Genomic DNA, 13,249 nt, shown 5'->3' on the forward strand with positions numbered 1-13,249 from the left:
CTCTACATCTTGATCCACAGGCAATAAGGAGACTCCCTTCTGCACTGGGTAGAGCCTGAACATAGGAGACCTCCAAGCCCATCACCACAGTGACACAATTTCCTTCTACAAGGCCACACCTCCTCCAGTAAGGCCATACTTTCTACTCATGCCACTTCCTGTGGACCAGGCATTCAAACACAGGAGTCTATGGGCACCAAACCTACTCAAAGTATCACAATATCCAAACAACTTTTTAATAGTATTATTTTGGTTAACATTTTCATTAAATCAATATAATAATTAAATCACAATTATATAATATAAAATAATTATCCTCAATCACAACTAGTAAAGTTCTTATTATTTGACATAAAAGAACCTTCTACTGGAAATTTTTTAAAAATCATTTCAAAGTATCAATGGATCAAAAAGAAAATACTAAGCAGTACTATAGAATTTCTAGAAATCTTTATAATAAAGCAGCTCATATTAAATCCAACAAATTAAATATGAAGCAATTCTTCAGAGATAATAGACCAAAGTTACTACATCAATAGAACAAAACCCAGAAAATTTAGTCAACCATCTACATAACGTGTTAAAAGTTACATAAAGAAAAAAGTACAGTAATAGAAAAGGTTAATGAATATAAAGTTTATATTTATATTTAATAAATAATACAGAAATTATCATCATCATACTGTTAAAACACTGAGAGAATTCATTGCATTATCAACAAAAATGAACACGTAAGCATGAATACATTACATGTAAAAACATGTTAGAAGATGGGTGGAAGAAGATCTCATTGTAATAGTAGATCAAAAGGTACCATGACCAGGAATGTGTAAAATCTACGATATGAAATTCCCTAGAACAATACCAAGAGACATAAATTATACAGAGGAACTAGACAGGCAGTCATGTTCCCGGGCTGAAAGCCTCACAGTCGTGACCATTCTCCTATGGCTGCTGAAGAAACAGTATAACTCATCAATACTTTCCTTTTGGAGGGAAGCACCTAGTTGATTCTGAAGTTATTACGGAAAACATGCGAGGAAGTCCTGAAAAAAATTCTAAACTTATGAGCCCCAACATTTCTCTCAAATCTTGCATTACTATAACAAACATTTGAGAGAAAATATGCGGGCTCCTAAGTTTAGAAGTTTCAGCCCACCATCAGATGGCCTCCCTGATCTGGGCGTGGGTATGTTCTCGCAGAACCCTTCATTTGCCAGAGGCTAATGGATACGGGGAGCCTAAGGTTCCACAGTTCTCCTCGAGAACATGCAACCAGCAGCTTCCGGTAAGTTCTGCCTCCAAAGTTCTCTTTACTCTTCACGCTCCTCCAGTCTGCCCAGGGAGAAAACCCTTACCACATGCATCCTTCGAGGACACTGTGGGAAGGGCGATGGGAGTAGTCAGAAGGAAGGGCTCATAAACGGAGTGTGAAGTGTTTGTAGTGCCTGTGAAACCTTTGAGTGTACCCATAAGTCTAGAGGACAGTCGGTGTTTGGAGTCATGAGCCTCCAAAGGATCGCCTAGGGATTGGTGTGGATAAAGACCTCAAGTATGAGTCTCAGTCTGTGTTTTGAGAAGCCACTATCAAGCCCAACCACAAATGTTCCTCCAAGCTTTCTGAAAATATTGATGCTTTGTTTCAGCTCCTAGATCCTCATTTCCATTTGTTGAGTGATGGGATTGGGCAACTGTATTTTTAAAGGCACCTCAGTGATGCGGAAGCCAGATGGGATTATGAACACTAGTTTAGAGGCTGAAAGGGGGACCGGCTTAAAAACAGAGTAAACATGGACATGAGCAGGAGCTTTAATCTGCACTTAAATGATTAGAGAAATAGTCCTGCTAAATGTAGGCATTGTCTCAACTTGAAAAGCATGTCTTACACATTACTGAATCCATTACATAGTTTTCCATTTCTGTAAGAACCCTCAGGAGAAATTAAATGTTCTAAAATTAGAAAAATACTTTATTTTTCCAAAGCTTGTGTTCATTTTTAATCTTACAGATACTTATTTGGCTAGCCATTCCTTTCTTCTGCTAACAAGTTTTAAAGATGAGACTAATGATCCATCTGTAAGTAGTAAGACTGGAAGAAATAAATTCAGAAAATATATGCATAGTTCCAAAAATAAAATGTAGTCTGCTTGACAGTGTGAATATATCCATGAAAATTTAATGATGTCCTTATAGGCTCCATTTTTAATTCCAGCCCTTCTCTTTCTTTTACCATTTCTTGTTTCTATTACTTTAGAATCTTACTTTTTAAAAGATTTATTTATTTATTATATATAAGTATACCGTAGCTGTCCTCAGACACACCAGAAGAGGGCATCAGATCCCATTATAGATGGCTGTGAGCCACCATGTGGTTGCTGGGAATTGAACTCAGGACCTCTGGAAGAGCAGCCAATGCTCTTAACCACCGAGCCATCTCTCCAGCCCCCTTGTTTCTATTATGACTAAAACAGTTCCATGGATCTAAGAAGATGTAGTCTTAGTACGTAAATATTAAAAGTGATCTTAGGGCTAAGGGAGTGAGCACCCAGTCAGTACAGGGCCTGCCATGGAAACATGAGGATCTGTGTTTGGGTGCCCAGCATCCATGCCAAAGCCACACATGGTGACGAACACCTGTAATCCTAGAGTTTGGGAGTGAGGGGCAGAGATGGGCAGACACCTGAGTTCATCCACCAGCCAGTCTAGCCAATCAGTGAGCATCTTTTGAGAAATGAAGTCTCAAAAGATGAGTAAAAGAGGAGACTCTTGATGTTGACCTCTGATCTACACACACACACACACACACACACACACACACATACATACACACAGAAAGAGAGAGGGGGGTGGATGCATACATTATGCACACAGCTTTTTAAAGTTTCATTATAATACTAATTGGAGTAGGTCTCTCAAAAGGTAGCATTCTTGTCTACTTATATGTAGAACCCATTCACTCTGTCCCACAGCAAGCTTTTCCCATAATGCTGTGCAACTGCTTCAAGCACTTTGTGTGCACCGTTATAATTAGAATCATTTACTTCTTGTGGGTTAATGAGTATCTTTCCCACTGCTCTTCAGTCTCAGGAGGACGGAGCCATGCCTGGTGTACACTGTTGTATTTTATTTATCTAGCAGCAGGGAAATCAGTTCCTCTGTAAGCAAACAAGCTAAACAGAACTGTGACGTTTTGTTGTAGAAAAAGTGGCTTCCTTCCGTGAATGTCACCAGGAACTTCCCCTCCTTTACACAGTGTCCAGAGGATTCCTCTCCCCTTTCTGGTATTGATGTGGCCCATTCCAACCCTACTGATACAGGCGACTATTGGTGGGGGTGGGGGGATAGTGAAGATTTAAGTCATCATCCTTTTGTATGAGGGCTTATAATTTAAAATGTGAAAGAACAATCTGTGGGAGCACATATGGCTGCTTCTCTTCTTCTTTCCTTTCTTCCTTCCATATGAAAATGTCCTTTCAACAAATGACAAATTCGTATTTTAAAATCTGTGGCTCTATTTTGTACAGTGTTAGGCCAGTGCTTGGCGCATAAACCTGTCTTACAGACTTACTGTTGGATGAATTATTCTATTATCACTACCTATCCTTATGCTGAATTTTACAAATATAAAGCCTAAAATATTGTTCTTAAGAAGTTTACATCTAGCTGGGCACCGTGGCACATGCCTGTAATTCTAGGACTTGAAAGGCCGAGCCAAGACAATCGCTGTAAGGTCTAAAGCCAGCTGGAGTTACAGAGAGAGTTCCAGATCAGCCAGGGCTATGTAAGGAGACTTTATCTTAAGTTGCCTCACCTCTAAAAAGTTCATATTTACTTCTTTTTGGAATGAGAGAGAAGTGGGAGAGAGAGAAAATCAGTATAAGGATGGTGATGGCAGGCTATACAAAGCAATGGCTGGGTGGCAGGGAGTGAGCGTTTCAGGCCTAAGGACCAGGACACAGAACTCCCAGGAGTATAAGGAATGGAGCTTTGGTTCTGTGACGTCTCAGCGTACAGTGGGGTTACTCGGCAGGTGACGTGTCTGAGAAGGTAGGGTGATGAGTGTATAGAGGTTAGGGCGTTCTGGGCTGACAATGGGGCTAATGAGTGGTATTCTGAGGTCATGTATCAAAGAGAAAGAAAGCAACAGAGGATAGAGAAAAAAAATTTGAATTTTGCTTTGTCATGTTGGGGCTTTCTGAAAACTTAATGTTTACAGTTATTTAGTGTGGGGGGGCAGGTAGGGCTTGCGTGTACCACAGCAGGTGTATGGAGGTCAGAGGACATCTTGCAGGAGTTGACTCTTATTGTCCACTCTGTGGGTCCTACGGATCAAACTCAGGTTGTGGACTTGGTAGCAAGCAGCTCCACCTACCGATTGGTCTCAAGCCTTGCTTTACTTCTACCAAGACTGTGGTCCTGTGAGGAGACTCTTCCTCTGGAAACTGTGGTAGTTGAACCTCTCCCCTAGTCCCTGCAGCGCCTGTGCTCAGCAGCAGGGGGCGCTATCCCTGATTCCTTTCCATTTCTCTCCCTCTCCCTCTCCCCTCCCCTCCCCTTTCCTTCCCCCTCTCTCTTTCTTTCTTTCCTTTCCTTCCTTCCTTCTGTTCATTTTTCATTTTTTCCTGTTTTCTTCTTTCTTTTCTTTTCCTTCTTTCTTTCCTCTGTTTTCTTTTTTCTTTATTCAACTCAGTCTTTCATACAAAGCATCAACTGTAGCATTCCAACTGCAGGGCCTCCCCTCCCTCCACCTCTCCCACCGCACCCCACTCCACCCAGACAGTTCCACCTTTGTATTTAGGGATTTAAGGACACTCTCACTCTTGAATAGTTCAAGCCCCAAGTAAACAAGAAGATTTTTCTTACAAAGTATCCCAGCTTTGTGCTCTTAGTGTCAAAACTTAAAGAGAGCTGGGAACAGAAACATTTAAACTAAGTGACAGTATGCTTTTATTTTTAGTGAAAACATTTTTGTCTTTGAGATAAACTTGAATGATTAGGTTTCTCAGTCTCTTTTGGTAAAACAATACACAGTGTGTGCTAAATGCTCAACAATTGTGCCATTAGAACAAGTTCTATAGATATTAATTTGCAGTTAATCCTCCTTCATTATCTCCATTAGCTAACAATGCATGTAATTACTGCTCTGCCAGGCGAAGACATCCAAAACACTAACTTTCCCACAGACTCCAAATATTCAGTAAGCACTCGCTCCAGTTCATTATGTTAATAACATATGTCACAACGCTCCTATTAAATGTGTATTAATTAAACACCACCCATGTAGCAAACCTTCAATATCATTTTTACTATAACTTTTTACCTTTCGGATACAGTAATTATAACGGCTACAAGGTACCATTATAATAAAGGTAAACTTAACTTTGTAAAACCTAGGTTTGTAAGCAACATTATAGTCAATTCCAAATGTATTCTGTTTTTAGCATTCATTAAAGTGGAGAAATGTTATTGAACAAAATATAAAATGTTTCTAAGTAATCTTTTTTAATTCCATAATTCTCTTCTCAAAAATCATTAGGAGTTAGGAACCAGGTCTGCCCCAAGCCCACCTTCAGTGACTCAGGGCCAGAAGTCACACCATCGCTAGCCAAAAAATGCAACATACCCACTGTTGCAGTGAGTCACCTACCCTTTAAAAAGTCCAGGCCCTCATAGTCTCTCTGTGTGTCTTTCTCCAATCTCTGTCTATCTGTCTCCCTCTGGTCTCTCTGTTTCTGACTCTCTGTCTCTGTCTCTGTCTCTGTCTCTCTCTCCCCTCCCCACTTCAAGGCAGCCTTTCACCCCTCCCCCTCAATAAGTCTCTTGCGTAAGATCTGCTGCATGGTGTGATATCTGTGGCATTTGTTGGGCCCCAATCTGTCAAGATACTCTTCTGCCACAAACCCCAAACAATTGCCACCATCAATGTGTGTTTATTTTGCTATTCTACTACATATGTTTCTATAAATAATTAAATATGCCAAAATATTGCCTTATATATTGCAATATTTGTAACATAGTATTTTGTAGCCTTAAATTGGATAAAAAGGGGATGGATTTTCTAAGGTAGTTTATAAATAATTCATAATTGAAATATGACAAGAAATTAGAAAAAGCACAATGTCAGGTAATATTGGAATATTATGGAACGAGATGTCTAATGGTGGCTTTGTAAACCTTCATAAACTGAATTTGTTCTTTCAAAAGAAAACTAAATATGATTTTAAAAGTCAAAAGTAAAGCTCAGCAGGAAAATAAACTAAATATCAAATTAAAGCCAAAGAAGAAAACTTCTGTTACCTTGGGGCTCCTCATGTAACCATGTGAGTGGTGGGTTAGAGGTTCTTAACTTAGAACTAATTGAGATAACAACTGTTATGGCTACACAGGGTGATTTATTTAACCCATTGTGTGCCAGGCACTAATGCCTCAAACCCGCTGTAACTAGTGCTGTATTAAATAAAACTTATCCTCTATTCACTTTTCACAATAACTACGTAAGAGAGATGTGAATGCTATGCACTTCTTACAGACAAGAACAGCAATGGTCTCTAAGGGGAAATTGGCTGATGAAAGTCGTAGGATGGGCAAGGATTCTACAGCTTCATCTATGGCTTGTTCCTAAGCACAGCAGGTACTCAGCCCTAGTTCCCAGTCCTGGGACTTCCTCGGAGTCCACCAGAGCCTTACAAGCTCATCCCTCTGTCTGAAAATGGGAATAACAATTCTATGTACCCGAACCACTGAACTGGCTAGACAGTTCATAGATGGTGCTCCTCAGAACATGGGGCTGAAAATGGTGCGTGGTACACTATTGATGAGATGAGAAAACAAAGTGTTGAAGATAAGGAAAGCTAGCTGGCTGTCTTTTGATCAAAGTTTCCATTAAAAAAAAAAAAGTATGCCCTTTTAAAATTCCTTCTGGTCTTACCTTGCTTAACAGAAAACCATCACATGACAGCCACTGTCAACCAAAATTCTACACCTGGGAGGAGGGCAGACAGTAAAGCAAGCCAGAAGGGAAGAGTGAGCCAGCAGGAAGGAGGCCTTGGAAGGACTGTGCATGCACAACTGCCTGGAGTGACTACCAAGCCCTGACTCACTGTGATCATATGCATGTATTAGTTTCCTGTGATAGGTTCTTAAAACAGAAACAGAAAGTAATATTCAAAGACTGCCTGTTCATCCTCATTGTTCATTACTAATTTTTTTTTGAGATACTAAGTAGCTCAGGCTGGCCTAGAACATGTAGACCAGGCTGACCTTGAACTCACGGACCAACCTTACCTCTGCTTCCTGAATGTTAGGACATCAAATGCATGCTGCCGCACCTGCCCGTTGCTTTAGACAAGTTAGAATTGTGTGGTATTTTTCATAGGACTTTGTGTTTTAAAAAATCTCCTTGTATGAATTGTGACAGTCAAGACCCTAAAAGAAGACTTGCCAAAAAACTGGTATCAGGAAACTAAAATTCAACATAATTCATAATACTTTTAAAAAAATCTCTATATACCTTTGTATATGTGTGGGCACTTAACTACACCTATGTGTGGTAGTGTGTCTACACGTGTGGGCATTTACCACACCTATAATCATACATGTAACAATGTGTGGTAGGGTACATGTGTGGGCATTTACTACACCTACAACCATACATGTAACTATGTGTGGTAGGGTACATGTGTGGGCATTTACTATACCTATAACCATACATGTAACTATGTGTGGTAGGGTACATGTGTGGGCATTTACTACACCTATAACCATACACCACTATGTGTGGTAGGGTACATGTGTGGGCATTTACTACACCTATAACCATACATGTAACTATGTGTGGTAGGGTACATGTGTGGGCATTTACTGCACCTATAACCATACATGTAACTATGTGTGGTAGGGTACATGTGTGGGCATTTACTACACCTATAACCATACATGTAACTATGTGTGGTAGGGTTCATGTGTGGGCATTTACTGCACCTATAACCATACATGTAACTATGTGTGGTAGGGTACATGTGTGGGCATTTACTACACCTATAACCATACATGTAACTATGTGTGGTAGGGTACATGTGTGGGCATTTACTACACCTATAACCATACATGTAACTATGTGTGGTAGGGTACATGTGTAAGCCCCTCTCTTTGTAATTAAGGAAGCCAGCTAAGTGCTTACTGTATAAAGATTAGGCAAAACGCCTTAAACAGGAAGGATAATCAGTAAAGGTCTCAGTGGACATCATTGGCACACACACGGACTGCTTCTACTGAAACCGTGAACTTGGTCTAAGTAACCTTTTGTCCCCTGCCACAGCATTGGCTCAGGCAAACTGTAAGCAGTGCCCTTTGTCTTTTGCAAAATATCCTTTCTCTGGTCACCAGTCCTCACTCTGGATCTGGTCAGGTTCAGGGATGAGACAGCTGAGAACACCAAGGTCGTCTAACCCACATAGTCAGCTCTAAGTCCTGGGTCTCTTCCTATTAAGGGAACTAACCAATGGTCTTGTGATGTGCTAAGCCATTTTACTGCTCAACACCCAACTGTAGGCTTATATTTTTTAAATCCTACTTTAATAAGTGTTCTTAAATGTGTTAACCTCCCTTCTAGCCCACCACCCACCAGATGGAGGGAAAGGGAAAGGTTAATATGGCCAAGCAGGATATGGACCTGCTTAAAAATCGTTCTTTGGGGGCGATTTTAATCTTTGTTGTCAGAATATTAGTGTACTTCAGTTCACACAAATCAGCAGTGGTAGCTGGATCCACTCACAAATACCATTTACAAATTAGCAATGGCAGTTTGATCCAGAAACAAAACAAAACAGAAACACAACCATGAGTTTTGCCAATTGGATGAGTCTGTGCGGAAGCTGGAAGGAGTCACCAAAATATCATGAGAAGTTCTTTGGTGTGTTTCTCTCTACAAAGTCACAACAAACAAAACCAGCAAAAACGGCAAGTGAACCGGTGTCACGGCATCGTCAGTGAAGACCAGCATCAACAAAGCCCAGCAATAAACAACAGAGGATGTCAAGGCAAACCAAGGCCATGCAGCATCCGCCGCTGTCCGTGGGGTTACAGTCAGACCCTTCCCAAACATCACGTGTTCTCCCAAGTGTCCAGTCTAGCAAAACATCCCATGGCCTTTTCATAGGCAACTTCCAAAAATCTACCACATGTCTGTTCTCAGCAAAACGTCCTTCCCGCAACTGCTTCAACAAAACCATCCTCTCATAAGACAGTTTCTTTAAAAAAAAAAAATGAATCACATGACCACATGAAACCGAGTCTCCAAAAATTAAAAAATTTCCACTTCACTTAACTTCTAACAGTTTTGAGAATTTTTCCGAAGTAGTGACTTTTATGTCTCTAGTGGCTATTATCCATTCTTAATGTCTATATTGCTATTGGTTTTTTTAAATATTTGCAGGCATAATAAGTAAAAAAAAATGAAAGGGAGAAACAAACAAACAAATGAAAAAGAAGCAAAGAAAGAAGCAGAAAGAAACAAAGCAAAAGAAACAGACCAAAGGGGTCCCGAATTTTCAGGAGCAGTGGTGTGAATTGGCCTCCAATTGGTGGTACCCTTTGGGAATGATTAGGAGGTGTGGCCTGATGGGGGCGGGGCATCACTGGGTTTTGAGGTTTTAAAGCCTCTGACCGCGATCTGTTTTCCACCTCCTGCTTACTGATAGGGATGTGCACTCTTAGCGGCCGCTCCAGCCTCCGGCTACCTCCCCTCCACCATGGTGACCGTACCCCTCTGAACCGTAAGGCTGAAATGAGTTCTTCCTCAGCCGCTTTGGTCACGGTGTTTTATCACAGCAGCAGGGAGGTAACTCCCACATCAGCAATCCCTCTGTGCCCAGGGTTTCACACCCTGCAATGCGATGAGCCGCAGAAACCCGCACTCACCTCCGGGGCGCTCGTGCTCTCCATCCGTGTGCAGCAACATGGCGATCGGCATGCCCACGTTCTTGGATCGTCCTGCCACAACCACGTTTTTCCCAAATGTTTCAATGCCTTTAAAAATACAGTCTCCTTCAATGCGTGACTAATGCAAGGGGCAAATTAAGTATGTGAAAAGTCCACAGAAGCATTCTGTAAAAACTTCTAATTAAGTATGGATTTCATACCCTGTCTAGAGCATGCCCTCACTGGATTATTTATAAATATTTCTCTTAATGCTTCTTGGATTTGCCACTTCCTTTCTCATTATGTCCTCATTTTAAAAAAAACACAAAAATTCTCAAGTTGCCATTAAAATCCTTTTAAATACCAAGTTTCCCAGGAAGTGCACAGTCTTAAAATACATTAACTGCTAATTAGACTAGAAGTTCATACAACAGTATTAAGCACGAATGGCAGTCGGGCTTCTAGCGAAATGGGATAACAGAGTGGAAGGTTCATGCACTTTTCTTCACAAAATCAAGCAGTACACTACAGAGTTAACGCTGTATCTTTTGTGGGCACCAGGAAGACATTGGAACCAAGCTGTGTCCAAGTACTAATGAGCAACTGTGTGATTCTAGAATCTGCTTTCTCTTGGAGAGTTTGTCGATCAGTTAGAAAGCAGAGGATTAGAAGGAAAAAGATGATTCCAGAAAGGAAGTGACTGGGGGGGGGGGGCAGGAAAGCCATTGTGTGCTAAGCCACCGAGCTCCATGAATGTACCTTCCAGCCTGTGAGACTATGTTGAGTCTAATACTGTCAAAGCCTGCATGCTTGTATTAAAAACTATAGTCAGTGGGCAGGGAGCCTATATACCCAACACATTATCTTAGTAAGAAAATGTTCTCCACTTTGACAAGATCGTCGTCAAAATTCATAATTTGAAAGTAGGAAGTCTTGGCCACATCTGGGTGGTCCGCTCTCGCTGAAAGCTACAGTGTCTCTGCCTGTCACATGCTCTTCCGGTTTTCTCTTATGCTCTCCTGTTATGTGCGATTGATAAACGTACAGCCCTTTTACAGGCTTTAGTTTCTGCCCATCACTTCAATCACGTGTACACAGAGGTGGTTCTACCCAGCCAAGGCCCCGACGAGGCTCCTCGGCAGATGATCCTGGTTTCACACACACCCAGGTTACCAACCTGCTCTTTTGATGATTTCCCAAACGGCGCTGGCCGTGGCGGGGATCAGCGAATGCTGGTCAAGGCACAGTCTTCCGATATTGATAATGTGAAACCCATCTACGTCTTTTTCGGGAGCGATCCCATTGCATATTGTTCTCTCATCCACGTGGTCTGAAAAATCAAATACAATTGGTCTCCTTTAAAATGTCTGCTTCTGTGAAAGCTGGAGAATGGGAAATGGGGGTGTATAGCTGGACCACTTATGATTTCGCTCAGGAGACTGGCTACATCTAGAGCGTGGGCTACCAAGGGCTTACAGCAGCCGAGCTAGTGAACTGTCTGTAATTGAACCCTTCTATGGGAGTGCAACAGCAAGTAGGTACAAGCCTTTGCCCCACCGTGCTTGCAGATTTAAGGGGTTCGAATCCACTTTTCTCTACCACAAGATGCTTCCACTAATAGACTATTGTTAAAAATTTAAACAGGGAAAATTACATGGGGTAAGAGAGAAAGCCACAGGGGATAACCAAATGTGGTCATAAATTCTGCTAAAAATCTTTGACTCACCACTAACGGCAAGGACTAAAGAGGAAGCAGGGTTACAGCTATGGCACAGGAAACAAAAAACAAAGCTGAGATGTCAGTCTTGGACAGGCATTTTCACAAACCCTCCGCTTAACTACAGTGTCAAATAAATATTCTCTGGATGCTACATTGAAAAGCAAGACAGAAAATATTTATCAGGTGCCTGCTTGGCCCAATCTCATCCATAATTGTTCATCATTAACAAGAGGAGGGCAGGAGAGGAATGGGAACAAGGCTAACCTCACAGAGCCACGCCACCCCAATCTGAGTCTACTGTGGACATTGGAAATGGAGTGGGTGGGGGCCTCTAGGCCACTGGTTCTCAACCTTCCAAATGCTTTGACCTTTAATGCAGTTGTTCATATTGCGTGACCCCGACCATAAAATTATCTTCATTTTATACTCCATAACTGTAACTTTGCTACTGTTACGAACTGTAGCGTAAATATCTGTGTTTTCCGATGGTCTTACACAAAGTGGCACCCACAGGTTGAGAACCACTGCTCCAGGCCACTAAAGGAGTGGATCTCTTTCTCCACAGGTCTACAAACTCCCTCTCCTACAGACACAGAGACGGCTCATGATTCTGGGGACTTGCTATGCAGACACCAGGGTTAGAGCCTACGCATCCTTCCTAAGCTTAGCTTTGTTTTTATGATTCTCTGGTGTGCACTGAAGTGTATGTGGACATCGAACAAGACCATATTCCTTCGAAGAGGTTGGGAAAAGTTTTAAGTCCTCTGTCTCTGAAACATTATCTGTAGTAATTTCTGTCAAACATTACTACCTTCAAAGCAGTGTGTATTCTATAAAAGAAAAGACTCAAAAAAGTATTTCTTTCCTAATAAAATTTAGAGCCACAGTAGCTAGGAAGAAATGGTGCTTTGGGGACCTTGCCTGCCCAGGGAAAGTCTCAGGATCAGTAATTTAGACTCAGATTTTTATTAGCTATCCCTCTCCCATAACTTGTCTGGCCAGAGTTTTTGAAGATTAAATTAATAATACAGAGGACTAGAGACGGAGCCTGTGCACACACATATTTTGATTTTTTAATTAAATTATTTGAAAAATTTTTTGTATATATATGCATATATTATATCTAAACCTTTTTAAAAGAAATATACACATACAAATTGTATTTTGAGATGAATAGACTCAGAAACAGATGATAAAAGAAAAAGCAAAAGATGGGAAGGAAAGCCAGAAACTACTGTTTTCATAAATTCCTTAATGTGAAGAAGGTTTTGTTTGTTTAATTGTTTGTTTTTGAGACGTCTTAAAACAGATATGCCCATAAACTTGGACATAAAAATCACCCTCTTAGGATGTTTTCACCCTGGGTGTGAAAGAGACATTACTGGCTACAGAGACCAACCAATCCCTCAAAGACCCCAATGGTCTCAGTGCTAACACAGTTTCAAAGGGTGCTTGCTCGGTGCTGCCACCTGGTGGTACTACACTCCATTTACAGGACAGTTTACCTCTTGTCTACCATTAAAAAAATTACTTAAACAAATTTTAAAGTAAATAGACAACATTATTAAGGTAGGACTATAAAAACCCATGTCAAAATTATTTGAAGCTAAA

At 41.0% G+C, this 13,249-nt stretch overlaps 1 protein-coding gene across 2 annotated transcripts in view; it reads right to left on the reverse strand.

The window, feature by feature from the left end:
- Mthfd2l (methylenetetrahydrofolate dehydrogenase (NADP+ dependent) 2-like) overlaps window positions 1–13,249 on the reverse strand; it is an 80,236-nt gene that overhangs the window by 44,438 nt on the left and 22,549 nt on the right. For both annotated transcript variants that reach the window (XM_087582936.1, NM_001107211.2), the window contains 2 exon segments: window positions 11,096–11,248; window positions 9,919–10,026 (listed from right to left, as the gene is read on the reverse strand). In XM_087582936.1, coding sequence (XP_087439062.1) covers window positions 9,919–10,026; window positions 11,096–11,248 — 261 coding nt within the window.

Source organism: Rattus norvegicus, chromosome 14 (assembly GCF_021556685.1).
Source record: "Rattus norvegicus strain SHRSP/BbbUtx chromosome 14, alternate assembly SHRSP_T2T, whole genome shotgun sequence".
Classification (NCBI taxonomy): Eukaryota; Metazoa; Chordata; class Mammalia; order Rodentia; family Muridae; genus Rattus; species Rattus norvegicus.